This window comes from Ornithorhynchus anatinus, chromosome 7 (genome assembly GCF_004115215.2).
Source record: "Ornithorhynchus anatinus isolate Pmale09 chromosome 7, mOrnAna1.pri.v4, whole genome shotgun sequence".
Lineage (NCBI taxonomy): Eukaryota > Metazoa > Chordata > Mammalia > Monotremata > Ornithorhynchidae > Ornithorhynchus > Ornithorhynchus anatinus.
In genome coordinates this window covers 70,771,498-70,794,214 of record NC_041734.1, presented here as the reverse complement: position 1 = coordinate 70,794,214, position 22,717 = coordinate 70,771,498, and the positions used below count along the sequence as shown (strand labels likewise).

Below are 22,717 nucleotides of genomic sequence, written 5' to 3'. Positions count from 1 at the left end.
TATTAAGGGGCAGGGCTGGGGCTGTGTGTGATTATTCAGTCAGTATTTACTGTGTGCAGTGCACTGTACTAAACGCTGGGAAGAGAACAGTGCAAAAGAGTTGATGCACACGATCCCTTGCCCACAGGGAGTTTACAGTCTGTAGACCAGAGGGAAAGTGCTGACAGCTTGAAGAGTAATTTTAGCCCACCTTGAGAGAGCAGGTATTTCTGTATCTCCAGTTCTCCGTCTCCAAAACTGGTAGGATAATGTTAAACTGTTCACGAGACTGTTACTGTGCTACTCCCGTGTGGTAAAATTCAAAAGTCATTGTCTTGTGTGCATCATGATGATGATAATAGTATTAAGCACATACTCTGTGCCAAGCATTGTAGTAAATGCTGGCATGGATACATGAAAATCAGATTGGATACACGGGGCTCTCATGGAGTAGGATTGGAGGTAATAGCATTTAATCCCCATTTTACAGGTGAGGAAACAGAGACGTTAAGTGACTTGCCCATGACCACACAGCGAGCAAGGGGCAGAGCTGGGATTAGAACCCTGATCCTCTGACCCCCAGACCTGTGCTCTTTCCACTAGACCACTGTGTGTGTTTCTAGATACGGCCCAGAATGCAGAGAAGTGTATTTATTTTTAAAACATTTTTGAAACACTGGAGATTAGAGTTTCTTCAAATGAGAAATTGTGATCCTTAGGGGTCTGGAAGTGAAAGACTTTTGTGGAGATCCGAGCTCTTCTACTCTTTTCTGTTCCCCTGCTTTTCCTTCCCTCTGGCCAATAGTTAGCCAACAGCGTTGATCTCTTATGACTGTCAGAGCTGTGCTGTTCCCTAAACACTGTAATCATCATCTCACTAGTTACCATCTTCCAATGTAACTTTCCTACTAGACTTTGCTTTCCTGAAGTAATGGATGAAAAAGGTTATTTGCATCCCATTGCTTCCAAGGCCTGAAAATCCTGCCAACTGGTTTTTTGTTTACCTTTTGCTTTTTGAGGAGGGTGAAAGGGAGATATATGTGTCGTAGGGTCCTCGGACCCATTAAGAGGTGGAAAAGTTTGGGAGACAGCGCCAAAGATGCTCATTTTAAATCTTTCTTTCTCATTCTTCGTTTCCTGCTAAAATTTCCTATTCGGCACTAAGGCACTCGGGGTTGAGTAAGGGCTGTGAAGAGCTCAGTGATCACAAACTTACTCTGAGAAAACTCCTTGGGGGAAATGGGCTGGGTGGAGGGAACGTTTCAGATGTAGAGATCGGCAAAGGGGGAAAACTGAATGGGGGACCAGACCAAGGCAAAAGAGAGGATTTTAAAAATGATACAGGAGGGGGTTGAGGTGATGTCATTTGGAACCATTGGAGGGCTTTGAAGGCCAATCACCCAAAGAGGATGGGGAGCCTCAGTAGGGCTTTATGCAGAGAATAATATGGTTCAACCAAGTACCTCTCTGACTGGAACACTTTAATTGAGCTGTCAGGGATGAACGTCTGAGGCCTTTGTGCAGTCCTGAATGGGACAGAGCACAAACCCATTCACCCCTGCATGGGGGAGGGACTCCTGGTCCCAGCAAAAATGCTCAAAAACGTCCCCTACATGCACAAGTGCGCCCCAGCCCAGATTTTGCCTTGTGTGGGCCATAGTTCCTCACTGCCCCAGGCATCTCAAAACGGAGGAATTGTGAGCAGTCGTGGGAGGGGGCTGGGACCGGGGCCTGAGAGCCAGATTTGCGACCCTGAGGGGGGTCTGACAGGGAGGCCGGGAACAGGAGACTTGATCTCACCTATTTGGGAGCTGACCCAGGCCTGAATAAAGATCAAGGATTAAAGGAGGGAATTTGGCAAAATATGAGATGTGGGAAAAGATAAATATCAATTATTTGTGCTGATTGACATCTAAATGTCAGAATACCGATGTCTCTGGTGACAGAGTTTTATGCCAGAGGCACTGGGGTAATTAATGGCTCCTCCCAAGCTAGCATAATTGTAATTCACCTCTTCTCTCCCCACTCCGACCCATGGCATGCCCTTTTCTCGCTATACAGAACTTATTTTCCCCCAAAATCCACCAAACCACATTCCTCCCCATCTTCCAAACCTCCTAAAACACCCCACTTCTTCCCAGAGGCTTTTCCTGACTAATCCTCACCTCCCAACATGTCATGTCATCCCAACAGCCACCTTGCGAGTAGAGCGGGCTGCGCTTTTTTTTTTTAATCATTTTCACTTTTTTGCTTTTGTTTTTACCAGTTGTAATGTTTCTTTTCTTGTTTTCATCGTGTACTTGACAGTTTATGTCTGCCTGTCTTTCTCCCATTAGATTGTAAGTTTCCTGAATTTAGGGACTGTCTTGTCTTCTTTTTTATTTGCTCCCAAGGATCAGGAACAGTCCTCGATGCCCATTAGACACTTAATAAATATTGATAATGAGACAGAGGGAGGAGAAGAAAGTTTCCTTCTGTGGGTGTTTGGAGGGAACAGGACAATGGGCACAGTTTCCACCCAGGGGGCTGGCTGCATTTTGGAGGGCAGGTGAGGAACATTTGAAGGAGAGATGGTAGTTTAAGAAACAGCGTGTGGAGAATAGAGAAGCAAACAGCGCACGTTTAGAACAGCAGCAGAATAGGGAGAGGAAAGGGAGTTACCAGGCGTTGCTCGAATTGCCATCCGTAAGCCTGACTCAAGACTGTATTGTATGACTGGATGTTCATTTGAGAAGTAGCATGGCCTGGTAGATAGATTAAAGGGCCAAAGAGTCAGAAGGATCTGAATTACAATCCTGGCTCCGCCGCTTGTATGCCGTGTAACCTTGAGCATGTCACTTCTGTGCCTCAGTTACCTCATCTGTAAAATGGGGATTAAGACTATGAGCCTCATGAGGGACGGGGACTGTATCCAACCTGATTTGCTTGTATCTAGCCTAATGCTTAGTACAGTGCCTGGCACAGAGTGAGCGCTTAACAAATACCACAGTTATATCATTATTATTTGTTAGTCCTTGCCCCCTGCTAGCAAATGTCTCCAGTTGAGGCCCAAAGTCAATGAGCATTTACCACTATGCAGAGCACTGCTCTAAGCACTTGTAAAAAGTAATAATAATAATAATATTTGTTAAGTGCTTACTATGTGCCGAGCACTGTTCTGAGTGCTGAGGTAGATGCAAAGTAATCAGGTTGTCCCATGTCGGGCTCACAGTCTTAATCCCTATTTTACAGATGAGGTAACTGAGACACAGAGAAGTTAAGTGACTTGCCCAGAGTCACACAGCTAAGTGGTGGAGCCAGGATTAGATCCCATGATCTCTGACTCCCAAGCCCGTGCTCTTTCCACTAAGCCACGCTGCTTCTCAGTACAATACAACAAAATTGTTATATGCGATCCCTGCCCACAAGGACCTTACAGTCTACAGGGTTGTCTCCAAGTAATCTGTAAGTAGGATGTTGCTGCCAGCAGAGATGGAGAAGGAACTTTGCAAATTTGCAAGTTTGAATTTTCCTTTAGACTGTAAACTCGTTGTGGGCAGAGAACGTGTCTGCCACTTGGTTTTATTGTACTCTCCCAGACGCTTAGTTCAGCATTCTGCTCACGGTAAGTGCTCAATAAATATGATTGATTGCTTCCATGGTGATACTAGCACTCAGACCCCTCTGTGGGGGAGGAAAATGCAAATCCTGATCAGAAGTGATCCCGTCACTCTGCTTGTTTTTCCGTCCTGTCCAAAGACCCTGTTTGGGACAGCTCTGTCACAAAATGGTAGCTGGTGAGAGTTCTGGGGCTGTCCTGGGTCAGTCCTCTGGATGCTGACATTCTTCTCATCTTGGGCACTAAGCCATCCTTTCTGCTAATGACTGCTGCCCATGACCAAAATTGCACGCAAGAGTCTTCTCCCTGGCCGTGTCTATATTCATCCCGTTATGGAAGTTTGCCTACTGCCGGGATGTGCTGGGAAAGCAGTGTGGTGTTTCAAAAACATCTCATCCCAACCCCCCAGAATAGCAACGGGCGAACACTTGGCTCGGCCTGCAATCTGGACTCCCTGTGGCGTGGTCATGGTTGGACCCTTTGTGATTGTATTTGAACAGTAGATCTGGCTGGGAGCTGTTGCTCTGACTCCTCTTTTCTCTTCCCTGCTGCTGCCTAGTCTATTTGATTTCTTTTCAGCATCCTTCGGGCACCTTTTGGGCTGCTTAAGAAACCCTCCTTTCTGACCCAGATGAATTATAGCTATTGGAGAGGGAAATTGGCCTCCGGAGCTGGTGGTTTTTAAAAATTGTTTCTGGCTACTAGGAATAGAAGGCAACAGCAAGGCTGCAGTTGAATCATCTTCTGTCCCTGTGTACTAAAACCATCTTGAACCTGGGAGCTGCAACTGCTTTGAGTATTATTACGGTATTTTTCACCCAGCTGCTCCTTGTGGGTTGGATTATCTTTTCTTTTTCACACTGTGTGTATCTCCCGTCTATAAGTTCTCCCTGCTGAGTCCTCGAAATTGTTTGAACATTATCTGCCTCATGGTAAAATCCAACATTCCCAGCCCCTCTCTCCTTACCAAGGTACGAGGTCCAGATACATTGTCCTTGAGGATCTGGACTGGTTTGTGCTCTCAAGCCTGCTGGTCCTCTGCCCTTTCTTCTCTGCCTCGGTTTCCCCACACACACACTTGCTCTTCTGCAGTCTGGCCGCAGTTGGCAGCAGTGGGTTTGGAGGGGCCGTTGTGAGCTGGAGCACCCAACTGGGCCCCGTGAGGAGTTAAAGGAAGAAGAAGACACAATTCCTGCTTGCCCTCAGGGGAGTACTTCAGATTTCACTCACTATTTTTTTTCCTTTTCCTCTCCTCCCCCTTGTGGCACACAGAATATTTCTCCTCCTACTTTGCAGTTTCCTCCTTTCCTCCAGTTTTAGGCTTTCTGGCTGATTAGGAAGCTGTTACATTCTTTTCGTTCCATCTCTCTCTTTGGTCCTCTTCCCTCTGCTAGAAACCTTCAGGGCAGAGTCCCCTACGAGTTGGTGTCTTGAGGCCCAGATCACGGTCAGATCAATCAGTAAGTGTGGGGCTCGAGTCAAGAAGCAGCGTGGCTCAGTGGATAGAACAGCGGCCTAGGAGTCAGAAGGGCCTGGATTCTAATCCCAGCTTTGCCATGTATCCGCTGGGTGCCCTTGGGCGAGTCACTTAACTTCTCCTGCCTCAGTTACCTCATCTGTAAAATGGGGGTTAAGATTGTGAGCCCCACCGTGGACAAACTGATAACCTTGTATCTCTCCCAGTGCTTAGAACAGTGCTTGGCACATAGTAAGCTCTTAACAGATGCCATCATCATCATCAGTCTTGCCTCAGTTACCTCACCTGTAAAATGGGGATGAAGAATGTGATCCCCATGTGGGACAAGGACTGTAATCAATCTGATTACCTTGATCTACCCCAGAGGTTAGAACGGTGCTTGCTTGGAATGCAGTAAGCGCTTAACAAGTACCATCACAATTATTATTTATTATTGTCTGACCCAGCCTCTGCTCTTCTTTTGACTTGGCCTGGCTGGAGTCCTGAGGCAGAGGAGAGAGAGCTGCTCTGTGGGCACCCTGGGCTTGGCCAGTGTCCATCTCAGGTCTGTGTGGACGGCCACCTTGTGGGCTGACATTTCTGGGAGCCACAGTCTGTATGTCGGGGGATTGAATAAGCCTTGTGGGGGAGCTTACTGCCGCTCATGTATGTCATCTAGTAATAATAATAACTATGGCAATAAGAATCATGGTACTTGTTAAGCACTTACTATATGCCAAGCACTGTTCTAAGAGCTGGGATAGATACAAGTCAGTTAAGTTGGACGCAGTCCATGTCCCACATGGGGCTCACACTCTTAATCCCCATTTTACAGATGAGGGAACTGAGGCACAGAGAAGTGAAGTGACTTGTCCAGGGTCACACAGCAGACATGTGGCAGAGCTGGGATTAGAACCCAGGTCCTGCTGACTCCCAGGCCCATGCTCTATCCACTAAACCATGCTGCCTCTCCACAGTGTCCAGAGCTGTGGTCCCCTTAAAAAACTCAGTCAGCCTAGTAGCGTTGTGGGCCAGCCCTGACTCGAGCTGCCTGTCCACTCCTTGCCTCACACGGGACCCAGGGGAAAGAGCCCCGGCCTGGGAGTCAGAGGACCTGCGTCCTCATATTGGCTCTGTCGCGTACCTTCTGGGTAACCTGGAGCAAGTGACTTCACTTCTCCAGGCCACAGTTTCCTCCTCTGTAAAATGGGGATTCAATTCCTGTTCTCCCTCCTACTTAGACTGTCAGCCCGGGGAGGGACAAGAGACTGTGTCTGACCCAATGAACTTGTATCTACCTCAGTGCTTGGTACGGTGCTCGGCATGTTATTATCACATTGCCAGTGTGGCATCTCGAAGGCTGATCAGGTAGATTGCCTCTCCATTTGAAAGGAGAATATTCCTCTGGTCAGCAGTGAGTTCTTTGCTTTCACCGGGTCTTGCTGAGACACAGCAGGGAAGTTGAGTCCACCTTGTCGGGGAAGAAGTGGTTCTGAGGAGAGAGGAAGCTCCTTTCCTCTCAACTGGGCCACCTCTGGGCCGGGCAGTAGTAACCAGAAAGTAAAAAGCTTAGTATTGCCCGTATTTGGGACCAGAAATCCCAAGAGCTGTTCATTTACTGGAACGTGCCTTTGAGTGGTAGAAAGGGACAGCCTGGCTGAGCTCACCTCTTTCTTTTTTCCCCTAACCGCTTTCTATAGGACGACGCTCGGCAGCTCTTTGTTTTAGCTGGCAGTGCTGAAGAAGGAGTCATGACGCCCGAACTCGCTGGGGTGATTAAACGGTTATGGCGGGATGATGGGGTCCAAGCCTGCTTCAGCAGGTCCCGGGAATACCAGCTGAACGACTCGGCCTCATAGTAAGTCCCCGTTCCTGGCGGGGATGGATGCCTGTTGAGATGACCCCAGAGATATTCCATTGTCCACCTCGGGATGGCAGTTTGGGTTGTGGTCCTTTTTCCTTTCAGTTACAGTAACTTGGATATCCTCCCTTCCCGGCTGTGGGATGAACACCCAGTCGGACGGGGTGGGTGGCAGTGGAAATGGGAGGTGAATTCCCGGAGCTCTGCTGGGGGCACAGTTGCTCTCCAAGGGTGTCTGGTGACATTAGAAATACACTTTCCGTTGCTGGCAGCAGCTAACGTGAAATGAGCTCCAGGGGAAATTTATTCTGCACTAGCTCCCCCTTGGTGATTGTGTCACTCGACTCGGGGGAGCCAAGAGCAGGCAGCGAAAGGAGAGCCAGACGGTGAGTCGAAGGTCAGGGTCGAGGCATCCAATATGGGGAATAGACCCTTAGCTGCTTGATCCTAGGCAGGGTTTAGTTTCCCACAAGGCATAAAGATGGTCCATTTCCCCATCTCGAACTCTGCATTCACAGCTCGCTCGGTCGATGGTGCTCTGGATGGTCTGAGTGATTGCTTGGTCGGCCAGGTCTGACCCCCCCCAGTGCCCATCTCTGAAAACCGCCAGATTCTTGTAATGGAATCGACATCACCCCAGACTGGATGCAGGCAGTGCCCTCTTCCGGTGCCACAGTTGTTTGTTTTTGTAGGCCTCATTCCACTGTACAGGCATTAGGAAACCGAGCGGTTGACCAGTCTGAAAACTATCCTTTGCTCCACTTCCCAGAGTCTGGTTTCATTTCATTTGCATAGGTTCCTTACTGGTAAACGAGAGGCTTCAATCATTTGCCATGTGATTGTAGGCCCCTCTCTGGTCCAGGAGAAAACTGCTGGGAGTTCATCAGGATGTCTTCTCATTGACAAGCAGGACCAAACCTGTTGGCAGTTTCCCAGGATTAGTAGTGTTAGAACTTCCTAGGTTTGGGGTTTTCTCCATTATTCGTTTATGTTCTATCTGGGGCCATTTGTTTAACACCGGTTAAGTGGGCAATGGTGTATCGGTTCTGCCCCGATATATACTTTGTGGTCTCAAAATCCTCAATGAACTTAAACCTGGGAAAGTGGTTAACCACTGTCTTCCTGGCTATTGAATGTGGATTATATTCAGTAGTGACACCATACATGGTCACCAGTACCCCTGTTATTCCCTCAGACATGTCGGTGTCCCCTGGGCAGCAACTCAGTGCTTCCTCCAGCTCAAGGCTGCTGCTTGGGGATTGGAATGGCTGCTCTGGATCCTGCGCTGCAGACCCAGGCTTCACCGCCACTTCCTCCGCTTCCGTGCCTCAACTGTTAAAGGGAGAAGAGGTGCCGCTGCAGGGGCTCCGGAGAAGCAGCCTTCAAAGTTGGGGCCTCGTTCCTCGATAGCCAGTGGAATAAGGAAAAAGAGAAGTGGTTCTGGGCCTTTGGATGGGGGAAACACTTTTGCTTTGAGGCTCCTGCTTAGCCTTCCAAATGATGTCGGGGTCTGAGGTTGCCCATTTGAACTATCCTCTATGTTGTCTTTTGCCTATGAGAGAGAACATATGCATAAAACCATGAATATGGAAGACATTCTCAGGCTTCCAAAGATTTTCACAGTCCGACAATACAGAATGAAACTTTTTCCCCTCGTGGATTTCAGATCCTCTGTTTAGCATTGGTCTCCATTTATCGTATATTTTTGGGTTTAAAATAGTGCTGCCCTGTTAGGAATCTCTTCTTCCTAGGGTGCATAAAGGTAGTTTGTTGACATGCAACGCATACGTCTTGTTTGGTAGATTTTTTATTATTTTTTTTTTAACATGATGTGGTTGTCTTCATTTAGTTACCTGAATGACCTGGACAGAATATCCCAAACCAGCTATATTCCAACTCAACAAGACGTGCTTCGAACAAGAGTGAAAACTACAGGCATCGTGGAGACTCATTTCACCTTCAAAGACCTGTACTTCAAGTGAGTTTCTGGTTTATTGGACTCGAGCTGCTTTCCCTGCAGAGAGCACTTTTGCATCTTAGATTGCATTTCTCAAGATCATTTTCCCACCTGTTGTCACCATTACCGTCCCTTTCAGCAAATAATGTACTGGGCATCTGCTAGAGGCTATGTAGTTTTGCAGCTCTCCTCTCACCAAAAAGCTTCAAGTAACTCTGTCCTGTGATGTGATTTCTTTTGTTTTGCTTCAGAAATTACTCACTTTGTCACCAGTTGATTTTTGTCATTCGTTTTATTCCTTTCAGCTGCTTTTATGTTGGAATCACCGAAACAGGTATAGAACATTTGCTGCTTAACAGGTTAAAAGGCATAATCAAGGGACACTGTCGAATACCAGGCCTGTTTACTGCCCTTCTGTCCATCGAGTGTCAAAAAGAGAAATGCTCATTCTTATCAGTTTTTGAACTTTGTTATTCGCTTAGCTTTTCCTTTTATTTCTAACAGAGCTGACCTCACCCTGGCTCTTGGACTGCTTTGTGTGTGGTCATGCAGAATAAAACTCTGGAAACAGGGACTCTCACAAAGCCCGATTTGGGGCAGAGGTCGGTGCAAAGGGGTCAAGGGCGGGGAATTCCATGTAAACAGAGGCTGCTCTTATGTTTCCGCAGCTGGGGCTGATTTGAGTTACCCATATGTTGTTACTCGCCAAAGGGCTTTCTCATTGGGGTAGCTTATTTTAAGCAGGCCCAATTTGGACTCTCAACTTTGCCAGTTTTCCTTTTATTTGTAACGACTAGAGAGCTGCCTGGTTGAATTTTCTTCTTAACGCTCTCCCTTCTCACTAACTCCCTTTTTCATCATACTGTTTTATCCACCCATGGTCAAAGCCTTGCTTCAAATCCCATTAGAGCTTATTTTTCCAAATCATAGACTGCAGTTAGCCTTCTAATCTAACATTGGAATCCTTTATGCTATTTAGCTTTGGCTTCGTGCAGTAGAACGGCTAGGACGAACTAACGAAGGGCTCTTTCCTTTTTAAAAGTGCTTTTTCTTAGGTCTTCAGACCTATGCAAGGATTTTCTGCAAGCTTCAACAGTTTTGATTTGGGAACCTCATAAAAATTCTGAATTTAAAAGCCATTTCAAGGGTGAACAAGTAACTCAGCCTACACATTTCTTCTGGAATAAAACACAACTTGCCTTTAGTGTACTGCCTAATGTATCTAACAGAAAGCACTAACGTGCCTTGCAACATGGATTTGTGATGGGATTATATGTTGTATCTATTATACAAATAAGCTTTCTAATCTCTCTGTGTTTATATATGTGTATATATGTTATTGATGAAGTCGTACCCCTGCAGCGAGAACAGAAACCAGTCAATTGTATTAAGTGCTTACTGTGTGCAGGGTATTGTGTTACATGCTGGAGAGAGTACAAACAACAGTGTAATAGAAACATTCCCTGCCCGCAATGAATTTACAGTCTAGAAACTCTGGCGTGGCTAAATAGCAGAATAAAAAGAGCATTGGCAGGGAAAAAAATCATCCTTTTGAAAAATGAAATGCTTACCCGAATGAGTTCAGGACAGGGCAGCAAGAGCAACAGGTCTGGTTCAAACAGGAAATTTGATGGACCCATGAGAATTTTGAAGAGCATCTTACGTGAGACCCCAGCACTGACAATAAATTCTTCTTCAGACATATGAAAAGGAGGAAATTGCCTGGACATCTGTGGGGCAGTTAGAGGCTCAGGGTGGAAGGTGTAGTTAGCCAAGGTTGCAACAATAGGCAGCTAAGAAGTTCAGTGTACTCTCTAGTTTGGTCTTTTCTGAGGGCGATGTTAGAGAGGTTCATTTGTCCAAATTGTTCTCTACAGCAGACAGGCTCAGAGGAGCTGGATCAGATTGTGAGCACTCAAGAGACTTTGGAGCAAATTGATAAACACAAAGGAAACAAATCACTGGGGCCAGATGGCGTCGGTCAGAATGCTGAGGGAATTTGGAGCAAAGTTGGAGAGCTCCTGGCAAGAGCATGTAACCTGTTATTATGAATCGCTTCTGTTCCAGGGACTGGAAGATCGCCAATGTAACTCCCATATAGAGGAAGGTTTCCAAAGGTGACTCTAGGAATTATAGACCAGTGAGCCTCCCTGCTCTAAGTGGCAAATCAGTGGAATCTGTAATTAAATTTAGGATCACTGCATACTTGGATAAACACAGCCTTTGGAGAGGGAAGACAGTGTGGCTTCTATACCTCATTCATCTGCCAGAACTCTTTGAAGGGGTCACTAAATGTGGGACGTGGATAGATTTTTCCAGGGATCTGTATGGTTCTGCCCCCAAAGATTTAGAAAGCGGCAACCTGCTTAACCGAGGTATTGGCAGGATTGTTTGTTAATGAATAGAAAATAGTGAGAAGCAGCAGGGCATAGTGTATAGAGCATGGGCCTGAGAGTCAGAAGGTCATGGGTTCTAATCCCAGCTCTCTCACTTGCCTGCCGTATGACCTTGAGCAAGTCACTTCACGTCTCTGTTCCTCAGTTACCTCATCTGTCAAATGGGGTTTGAGACTGTGAGCCCCTCGTGGGACAGGGACAGTGTCCAACCCGATTTGCTTATATCCATCCCAGCACTTTGTACAGTGCCTGGCACCTAGTAAGCGCTTAAGCGCCACTGTTGTTATTTTTATTAGACAAATGGCAAGGAGAGGAAACAGAGGGTAGGGGAGGATGACCACTAGAGGGGTGAAGTGTCAGTGGAGGTGTCCGCCAGGGTTCATCATCAATGTTTTTTATTGAACACTTACCGTGTGCAGAGCACTGTACTAAGCACTTGGTAAAGTACAGTTCAACAGAGTTGGTAGAAACATTCCTTGACCACAGTAATAATAATAATAATAATAATGTTGGTATTTGTTAAGTGCTTACTATGTGCCAAGCACTGTTCTAAGCACTGGGGTAGGTAAAAGGTAATCAGGTGGTCCCACATGGGGCTCACAGTCTTCATCCCCATTTTATAGATGAGGTAACTGAGGCACAGAAATGTTAAGTGACTTGCCCAAGGTCACACAGCTGACAAGTGGCAGAGCCGGGATAAGTGATCAGGGCTCAGACCGGTTTCATTGAGTAACTTTGTAGGTGATCAGGACTGTAAGATCATCTAGGCTGTAAGGTCCTTGTGGCCAGGGAGCTTGTCTACCAACTCTGTTCTATTGTACTCTCCCAAGCGCTTAGTGCAGTCTCTGTGCACAGTAAGCACTCAAATGCTGCTGATGGATTGATTGAGGAGGGAGCACACGGTGAAAACTTCAATTTGCAGGTGACACTCTGATCTTCTAATTGGTGAAAAATGCTTGGCTGACAGAATACAGAAGACCCCTTAGGGCTGAGTGTCAGATGAGCGTTAGTGTGAGCAAGTGCAAAAAATGACAGATGAGCTTTAGTGTGAGCAAGTGCAAAATAATGCAACTAGAAAAAAAGAAATCAAATCACATCTACATGATGGGGCTGACTTCTGGGCATGGCTCAGGAAGGTGGAGTTTTTATTGACTTTTTCAATGGGTCCATTTAAGGGCAGCAAACCATCAGGTCAGCCAAGTATTGGGTGTCTTAAGAATTGTAGCATTTGTGCCAAGCATTGTACTAAGTACTAGGTAATATAGATTGGACACAGTCCCTGTCCCAAATGGGGCTCATAGTCTTGAGTAGGAGGGAGAACAGATACTGACTCCCCACTCTACAGAGACGTTAAATGTATTGTCCAAGGTCATAAGGCAGACATTTGGCAGAGCCAGGATTTAGAACTCAGGTCCTCTGACTCCCAGGCTCGTGTATCATCAGGAAGGGCATAGAAAACAAAGCAACCCTGGCTTATGGGCACCTGGAATGCAAGCCGCGTTTTGGTCGTCAGTCAGTCATCATATCTTAGGAAGGACGGAACTGAAGAAGGATTTGAGAAGAGCAGTCGAGACAATCAGGGCCTTGTAGAAGCTGCCAAATGGGAATGCTAGAAAGATTAGAACTTTCCTGTCTAGAATGATGGAGACTATGAAGGAAGACTGCAGGTGGAGATGATTGAAGCTTAGAAAATCACTAAGGGTGTGACCGGGTGATCACAGAACATCCTTGAAGTTTGAAGGCAGTGGATTCAAAACAAAGGCATTTCTTATACCAGCAGATGGTAAACATATGGATTTCTGTTACCACGGGAAGACTTGTGGTGGCAGAAAAAGTCAACAAGTGTTTATAGATCATTGCCCGGACCAGAGACGTAAAACGGGTTACATGACGGAAATTCAGGGATGTCAAGGGAAAAGGTAAGTGGTTTGTCCTTAGTCATTAGGTTGATTAAGAGGAAGGAAGGCGACCATTACATGGTTTCTCCAAACGTCCTCTTGCTCGGGTGGAGACAAGCTATGGGTCTGGGATAGCTCATTGGTCTCATTCAGTATTAGTATTTCAGGCTCCAAAGGGTTGGTTTTCTGTTTAGCATAAGGGTTATTCTTTGTAGAGCCAGGCTTGAACACTGCACTGCCCCAACTGCTGTTCAGTCGCTGGTATTTATTGAGTGCTTACTGCGTGCAGAGTACTGTACTAAGTGCTTGGAAAAGTACAATATAACAAAGTTGGTTATATTGGTTGGTTCCCTGCCCATAAGGATCTTAAAGTTTAGATGGGTTGTTGTCCTCGTTATCCAAATTCCTCTTGAACTTGCTGATTACTATTGTTATCTTTGGCCCACATGGAATGTGTTTGACCATATTTTGGGTGAAGAATTGTTTTCTTTAGTTTTGACACTGCTGCCTTCAGTGAAGAAGTATTTACTTCCTCCTCCCTCTTGATCTCTCCTTCTCTCCCCGAGGCACAAACTGCAAGGGCCGACCTGCTGGTCGAAATAGCCATAACCGTAGGATATTAAATCAGATGCAGTGATTTGATAGCAGTCCCCAGAGTGGGAGAAGTGGAGGTGCCCGACCATCCTCTCTTGCTCATCAGACACTGATCCTGACTTAGTGGCCACTGTGCCAGGTGTCCTCTCTCTTCTGCCCCAGTTCTGAGACAGGTCACTAACCCAGGCTCTTTCCTACCCCACCTTGACTCCTCTAATAATAATAATGTTGGTATTTGTTAAGCGCTTACTATGTGCAGAGCACTGTTCTAAGCGCTGGGGTAGACACAGGGGAATCAGGTTGTCCCACGTGGGGCTCACAGTCTTAATCCCCATTTTACAGATGAGGGAACTGAGGCACAGAGAAGTGAAGTGACTTGCCCACAGTCACACAGCTGACAAGTGGCAGAGCTGGGATTCGAACTCATGAGCCCTGACTCCAAAGCCCGTGCTCTTTCCACTGAGCCACGCTGCTTCTATCTGTCCCTATCCCTGCTTGGATGGCAGAGACCGGTAGGGGAACCCAGGACTCCAGTGTAGTGGCGACAGCTCCTCTCTGCAACCCAGGGTGCTCCCCACCCACTTCCCTCAAGCCGTTCTGGGTTTGATACGGCACCTAGAGAAGGTGGCCAAGTCCCAGTTTAGATGGTGGGCTTGAGAGCCCCTGGGCATCCCCTTGCAAATCCATAATATGTTGAGCGGGGCTCTGGCGGCTCATGGGGCTTATCGGTCCCAAAGTAACTGGGTCTCCAGCATACGATGTCTTGAGAAACTCCTCTGTGGAACGTATTGGGTTCCATCCCGCAAACCCCCAGTTCGACCTTGTACTGAAGCAAATGAGCAGTTGCGTCATCTTCCAGCGTAAATTGGTGTGTCATGACCACGAGATGAAAACGTCTCTGCAAGATAACCAAAAGGAGAAGCTGGGTTGTGAGGGAGAGGAGCAGTTGTTCCTTTGCAAGAACAGAACACAAGCAGTTCACTCTTTGGTGTTTTATTCATCTTCCTCATTAGGAAAGCCTTTTGAGTTGGGAGTGCCAAGTTTGTGTGGTGGTTTTTTTTTAATCTCTCTCTTTATCATCTTCCCAGAACTCTTTCTTCTTTGTCAACAAGCATTGATCTTGGGAACCCTTGACAGTTGTGGGCAAGTCTCAACACCCTTTGAGCTCATGTGAAATGAATGGCCATTGGCAGTTTAGGACTCTGTCTAGCCAAACCCTCAGATTTGCTGGAGGGAGTCAAATGGGAAACCCTGAGGGGGTCTAGTTGAAGTCAGATTAGGGTGGCAAGAACTCTTGGAAGAGAGAGGGTGAGAGTTCAGGCCTGGCAAAGGAGGCGTAAGGCACCAGAAGACAACTCTCTTTGTGCTGATTGACTTGCCCTTCCTTGTGCTTGGAGTATCAAATCCCAGTGAAGTTTTGGCGTGCTTAGGTGATGCCAGTTCTACTTTGTGGCTGTAGACTAAGAGGTGAAGTGGATCTGGTGGGAAGTACACTGGCCCTCTCACCGACTCACATTACTGTGTAGAGGGAAAGATTGCGTGGATTCCGTTTGTGTTGTAGGGGAAGGTCTGCATCTGAGGTGGGTCAGAGAAGGGACATTAACAGATGCAGGTGTTTTGCGTCATCTTTCCTTCCAGTAGCCTTGACTGAGTCAGATCAACCAACTGTTTAGTTCAAGGGCTGATTGCCTAATGGGCAGCCATCTGGGTCCCGGCCTACTCCTTCCTGCTGCTGGTCGCTTGGCCGTTTCAGTGAATCATAGGGTCTCGAGTCAGAGGGTGGGAAAGAGAAAAGACTCTATCCCCAGGCCCTTTTGTGGCCAATGTGAAGCAGCCCCAAAGATGGGGGTGGCCAAGAAACTATGGGGCTTAAAATGAGAATTGGGATTATCTGGGAATTTTACTTCTTTGGCACACACTGCTGTCTGTACCGATTTCCACAGATAATCAAGAGTTTGCTTGGTTCATTTTCTGTACCCTCTCTCTCTCGAGTAAGAAGAGGCAGCCAGAAAAATTCCAGCCCTGCTCCCACTCCCTCCTCCTCCTCTTCCTTCTCACTGCCCTGACCCCAATCTGTTGGGGAGAATATTGAGCCTGAACTTCCTTTTCCACTCGCAGGATGTTTGATGTGGGCGGCCAACGGTCAGAACGCAAAAAGTGGATTCACTGTTTCGAAGGGGTGACGGCGATCATCTTCTGCGTGGCCCTCAGCGATTACGACCTGGTCCTGGCTGAGGATGAGGAGATGGTATGTTGGGGTGGAACTGGGAGAAGGAAAGACTGAGGAGTGGAGGAGGAGAGAAAGACGTTTCATCTCGGCCTCCAGAGACCCTGCGTCCATATGCCGGAATTCCCCCTGACCCGATCAGAGTGTAATAGAAGGAAGCAGCGTGACCTAGTGGGAAAAGCACGGCACGGGCCCAAAAGTCAGAGGTCCCGGCGTCTAATCTCTAATCGCTGCTCAGCCATTTGGCTGCTTTGTGACTGTGAGCAAGTGATCTTCACTTCTAAGAGGTGGGATCGGTACAAAAGGAGGAGTTCACACATGGTCCCTGCCTCACAAGGAGTTCAGTCTAAATGGGGAACAGTAGACAATATAGAGAAGAGGATGACGGGAGCAAAATTAAAAGCATTAAAGAGGGGGGAGTTCTCCAAAGCCTGCCCCTCCAGACCACAGTCCTTAATGAAAAATAGCCCTATCAATCTCTCAGCCCTGAGTGAGCGCTCGAGGGATGCTGTTGCTTGACCCTGGCATGGCAGATCTTGTCTCCCAAACCAGCCCATCTGTTTTTGAAACATCCTCTCTGGGTATTCTGGACCCTTTGAGCTTGTTGCTCTGTTTGGAAGTTTCCCTAGCAACCTGCGTTTCTCCTCTTTTCACTTTCAGAACCGAATGCATGAAAGCATGAAGCTGTTTGACAGCATCTGTAACAACAAGTGGTTTACAGACACGTCGATCATTCTCTTCCTGAACAAGAAAGACCTCTTTGAGGAAAAGATAAAGAGGAGCCCACTAACGATCTGTTACCCAGAGTACACAGGTATGAGGCAGGGAGAAGGCCCTGACTCAGAAAAGTCATCGGTTGGCTTCTGGGGCACTCAGCCAAGCCAAATAAGGGATCTGGGGGAAGCGAGTGAAATGCAGGCTCGGTTGGCACTCATCGTGCCACCCAAGATGCTTGCCCCTGCCACGCAAGTAGTGGTGAGGGCCGATGGAGAACTGGGTATGGGGGCGCCTGGGTTGCTGATGCCTAAGTCTGGAGGTCAGAAAGCCTGACCTGCTATTCCACTAACTGGTAAAAGAACCTGGTAGAAGGTGGGCGTTATCACCCCACGTGAAACAACTGACCGTACTACCTTTCTTCTGAAAAAACACTGCAACCCCGTGATCACAGAAGAGGCAAAGTATCTGGGGGTTCACCTATGTATTGGACACCCGCAGGCCTCATGACTCTACCCTGGGGTTTACGGAGGTCAGTTTAGCTAGTTCCTTCCCTTATTTTGTCAAACCCCAGGCTTAATGTCTAAAGAGGAAGCCAGATGGGTAAAGGCTGATCTGATCTAAATACAGTAAAACCCCACAGAGTAGTCCTTCAGAAGGCACAGATTCACCGAGGCACACTCTAAGTGCTTGTGAAGATTTTTCTGGCCAGTAACAGCTGGGAAGGCCATGTAGAAGCAGTCCGGCCTTGTGGACAAAGTATGGGTCTGCTGTGTGACCTTGAGCAAGACACTTAGCCTCTTTGTGTCTCAGTGTCTTTCTTTGTAAAATGGGGTTATGCCTGCCTCTCCCTACCTCACAGAGATGTTGTGAGGATAAACTAATTGATGTGAAAGTACTGTGGTAAAATGCAAGTGCTGTGAAGTTCAAATTATTATTATTATATCTGCGGGTTGGGCTGCGTGCAAGTTACTCCTTGTCAAATTGCCTTTCTGAAAAGAAACTTCTACACCAGAATAGACTGGCTCTTGTCTTGGGAACCTGGAACTTCAAGCCCTAATAAATCCCCATACCTTCCGGCATATTTCCTGTGGCCGCTATAAGCGAGACTGAGCTGTGGTTGTCTTCACCAGTCAATAAGCAAACCCAGAAAATACCCAGGTTGTGCTAACCAACCACAAGACAGCATCACGAGGCTGTTGAACCAGAAGCAGTCAGCCAGACAGCAGCCTGGGCACAGAGAGCAGATCTGAAGATATGCAATGAATCCTGTTTAAACATCTCAGGCGAAAAAAAAAAATCTAAGACCTGAAATCTAGACAGTGTTCTACATATAAAAGCAGCTAGACCTACACACACCAAACTCAAGGAACCCAGGTTTGGTTTGCTATGATCTGATTTGACTAGCCAGCCAAAATTAATCTTAGGGAAGGGTTAATTTGGTCATGAGGGGTTGGTGTTTGTGTGTGGGGGGTGTGGGTGTCTCTTGAGTCCTTTAAAAAACAGTGGAATAAAATCCTTGATATCCCAGGGATACTGGGCTGTCCAAGGGCAGGCTAAATGATAGAGCTGACCCTTATCCCTCTTGGGCTCCTTCCCTTGAGCCAGTCCTCTAGCTCTAGGAAGCTGGGCAAGGGGGTTGGGAGTCTCCCTCTGAGAGGTGGGTCTACGCATTGCCTGGGCAGCCCGGTTTTGAGGCCATTCCAGTAGCTGCTATAGCTCCAGGAAGTATAGGAGTAGAGTGGTCTGGGGAAGACAGGAGTAAGATCCAGAAATCTAGGCAGAGGATTTCCCGATGTCATCTTTCCTGCATTCACTTGGTTTGAATTCAAATCCATCCAAACAGTTTTGGTTTGGTTTTTTTTTTAAAAAACGGGTGGAAAAATTGCAGGATCCTAAGAACCTTCTCCTTGTTGACTTGAGGATGCAGGAGGAACAGTGTCATAAGTCTGCATTTTCCAACAGCACCACTCTAGTGAGATGTAGGGTTTTACCGTATAGCTCCGGATCATCATTTACTACTTGCACCTAGCACTTGGGTATTTAGTAATTTAACTCTCCGGTTTGTGGTAAGATATGTACCTTGTGTAGAAGGTACACTTCAGCATTTCAGCCCCAAATTCCTTGTTCCTTCACCTTTTCCTTCTGGCTGGTGGGCAGGTAAAGGTGGGTCGGCAGGATAATTATGACCAATTATTTCTTGTGAGCAGCTTGGGTAAAGCCTTCAGTGGTAGATAGTGAATGTGTTCTGTTGAGCACACTGTCCTGAGTGCTTAGAGAAGCAGCATGGTCTAGTGGATAGATCACAGGCCTGGGAATCAGAAGGACCCGGATTCTAATTCCAGCTCTGTCATTTGTCTCCTGTGTGACCCTGAGCCTGTTACCTCATCCGTGAAATGGAGATTAAGACTGTGAGTCCAGTGTGGGACACGGACTGTAATAATCTGATTGGTTTTTATCTATCGCAACACTTAGTGCAGTGCCCGGCATCTAATAAGTGCTTAGCAAAAACCATTGAAAAGAAAAGGTGCTGAGCAGATAAATAGGAAGAAGATCTTGTTCCCTGCCCCCAAGGAGCTTATAGACTAATGGTGGGGTCCAGGCAAACCCAAATTATTTGCAGATGGGATGCAGAGAAGAAGAAAAGAATACAAGAGGCATTTGCAAAAGTTTGGTAGGACGAACCATGCATCTATCCCAGCAGTTAGAACAGGGCTTGATACATAGTAAGTGCTCGACAAACACCCAATTATAATAATCAGATTACTAGGTGAATGAATGTGGCCACCAACTCTTTTGTACTCACCCAAGAGCTTATTACAGTGCTCTGCACACAGGAAGCACCCAATAAATACTATAAATAAGTGGCATAAATAGGTCGATAGATACCACGGACCCTATATTGATTACATACATGCACCTTGTGATGGGCGTAAATCGAGAAGTACTGAAGTGGCTTTTGGGGTGTTGGCGAAGGAGGAGGGAGAAAGTTTTAGTGTTTCATGGCTTCTCTGTGGATTTAATTTATCCACCCTCTCATGTCCCCGCCACTGCAGATAATTGAGAGCTGACCCTACCTAGGTTCTGAGAACATGCAAGTTATGCCTTGCTAAGTAATGGGACTTGTTCAGACAAGGAGGGTGGGCTATTCTGCGGGATGGTGGGTGGGATTAAGAAGGACCACGTGGCTCCCTCTGGGACCCTCTCATTGGCCTTTTGGAATGCAGTTCATTAGAGCTAGGTGAGGGTAATTCTCCTCTTAGGGAGCTGGCTCTCTTCCCAGTCGTCCTCCCTCTCCCTGAGAGACTTTGCTCCAAGAGACACTCCAAGCGGCCACCGTCTCTTCTCCCAGAGTGCTCCCTGCCGGCATTTCAACCCTGCATCATGGTCCCAACTCACCCTTTTGGGTCCAGGTTTAGGGGATGTGGGCAATATTTAACTCTCCTGCAAGTCACTGAACTTATGCTTGTTAAAGAAAGTGACCTCTGGAAAGTGAAACCTTGTCAAGGGAAGGGGCTGTTACATTGGCAGCAGTGTCCACGTGGAATTACAGTAATGGATGCTCCAGGCCTCATCGCCCTGGGGGACTACATCTGTGTGGAGTAGGGTGGTTTCTATAATCTCTTCCTGACCAGCTGCCAGCCTCCCAACCACTATCCATTCCTTGGCCACTAAAGTCATGTTCCTCCCAAGAACCCTTGCAGAAACCTCCAGTTCCCCAACACCCCGTTCCAGCCACGTAGGTTGGGAGTCCCTTGTTGGGTGGGAGTCTGTGTCCAACTCTATTAACTTCTCTGAGGAGAAGCAGTGTCGCCTAGTATATAGAGTCTTAACCCTATCCTGATGGAGAGACCACAGGCCTGGAAGTCAGAAGACTTGGGCTCTGATCCCGGCTCTGCCAGTTGCTTGCCGGGTGATCTTGAGCAAGTCTCTTAACTTCTCTGGGCCTCAGTTTCCTCAACTGTAAAACAGGGATTAAATGCCTCTCCTCCCTCTTAGGCTGTGAGACCCATGTGGGACAGGAACGATGGCCAGCCTGATTAACTGGTATCTCCCCAGCACTTAGAATAGTGAGTGACACTTAGTAAATGCTTAACAAATGCCACAGAGAGAAGAATATCTCTCCTGGTGCTTAGTACAGTGCATGTCAGTCGAGCAGGGTGCCTCTGCAGAGCTAATCTTAAACTGTGCCTTCCCCTCCCACTCTAGGCTCCAATACTTACGAAGAGGCGGCTGCCTACATCCAATGTCAGTTTGAAGATTTAAACCGAAGAAAAGATACCAAGGAGATCTACACCCACTTCACCTGTGCCACCGACACCAAAAACGTGCAGTTTGTTTTCGATGCCGTTACAGATGTCATCATTAAAAACAACTTAAAGGAATGCGGACTCTATTAACCGGAGTGAACCCCAGTGCAAGGTAAAACCCAGAGCAGTTGCATTTCCTCGTCTCGCGGGCCACGGCGGTCCCTTGGGCCGGCTGGACCGACGGTCACTGATGAAGGCTGTTCTTTTTTTCTAGTTACCACAGCCCGGAGTGTGAAGAGCCAGACTTCTTTGCTGTCTCTCGCGGGACAGCTGCAAGCATGAATGGGACCAGGGAAATGTCAGCAGCATGCAGAATCTTAGCATTCTTTAGCACAATCTTCTGTATTAGGGACCTTATAATTGGTATGAGTTGCTAAAGTCAAAGACATTGGAAGTGGAACAACTATTCAGTGTGATTTGAACATCCAGACATCACTTGGATTGCATAATCTCAAATGCATAGAGCTGTTGTGACATTGAGATGCCGCATTCCAGAACTTCAATATGTAGCTTACTCTTGTTCCCCACCCCACCCCTCTTTGATTAACAAATCACCACTAGTCTGTTTTTCAAGTTTTTTTTCATCAAGACAACTATAACTTGACTAAATTTTATTTCCTTGTTTGAAAAATAATCTTTATTAAAAAAAACAAAAAAAACCACTTAACTATGCACATGATGTGACCAGAATCCTGGAAGTATTCCTCTTAGTAGGAACTCTTGGTTTTTAACTCTTGGTATGGTCAGAATTTAATATTTCCACAATAGCTTCAAGTTCTTTTTGGGTTCTTGTGGATCTAGTTACAGCTTCTTTGGATGTCATGTATGTTACCATCCTGCTCAAAGTATTGTCATTGTTTTCTCAAAGGAAATGATGTGGAAAATTCTGCAGTTAAGATATTTGCCCTGTCTTTCTCTCTCTCTCCCTCTCTCCTTCCCCTCTTCTCCACCCACCTTTCCTTAGTCTCCCTCTTCTCTCTGTTCCTCCCCCCAACTCTAAAGCTAACGGTTGAGGGTTATCCTGGTTTATGCTGATTACCAAATTACTATTCTTCAGATATGAGGCCGTGTGTGCTAAAGCCAGTTTAGAGGGGAGAGGCACCGGCAGGGCATCTTCCACTTAGAGGTGAATTGCCAAATTCCAAACTGGACGAAAAGACACTGCTGCTCCAGACCTACAGAAGCAACTGCTTGCGTGCTCACGGTCTGTCAGTGGGGGATTTTGTAAAAGCTGCACCTTGTCCTCCATCTAACATGGCCTTTTCTATTTGGAGACATCAAAACTGTATGAACAGTGCATGCCTTTATTTTGTAAATGTGGTGCCAAATCCCTGTTTGCCATTGTTTCTACTGTAGTAACATTCTTAGTCAGTATGTCCTTTTGCCGAAGCTGTTTCATGACGGGGCTCCTTTTTCCACTTGTCGTGTACAGATTTCTGTCTGTTCTAGTTGTCAGCAGTATTAAAATGGTGAGTAAAGAGTCCACGTTGACTCCTGGTTTATAACTAAGCTATCCTGGAAATCTGTCCTTTCATTTCCTGCTCCCCACTAAATTTTCTCGAGTGAGTGAGAGAGAGAGAGAGAGAGAGAGAGAGAGAGAGAGAGAGAGAGAGAGAGAGAGAGTGTGTGTGTGTGTGTGTGTGTGTGTGTGTGTGTGTGTGTGTGTGTGTGTACACATATGCGTGTGTCTAAGAACGAATTGCATGAGGCAAGTCTTCCTTCTCTAC

The 22,717-nt window shown here is 46.8% G+C and overlaps 1 protein-coding gene across 1 annotated transcript in view; it reads left to right on the top strand.

Annotated features, from left to right (window-relative positions):
* The window catches only part of GNAI3 (G protein subunit alpha i3), a 52,638-nt gene extending 30,165 nt beyond the window's left edge, over positions 1-22,473 (top strand). Inside the window, exons 4-9 of the mRNA XM_029068899.2 lie at positions 6,734-6,891; positions 8,744-8,872; positions 15,858-15,987; positions 16,627-16,780; positions 20,890-21,102; positions 21,205-22,473. Of these exons, the coding sequence (XP_028924732.1) occupies positions 6,734-6,891; positions 8,744-8,872; positions 15,858-15,987; positions 16,627-16,780; positions 20,890-21,080 (762 nt within the window). The 3' untranslated portion in view covers positions 21,081-21,102; positions 21,205-22,473. The remainder of the gene's footprint in view (positions 1-6,733; positions 6,892-8,743; positions 8,873-15,857; positions 15,988-16,626; positions 16,781-20,889; positions 21,103-21,204) is intronic.
* The last annotated feature ends 244 nt before the right edge of the window (positions 22,474-22,717 follow it).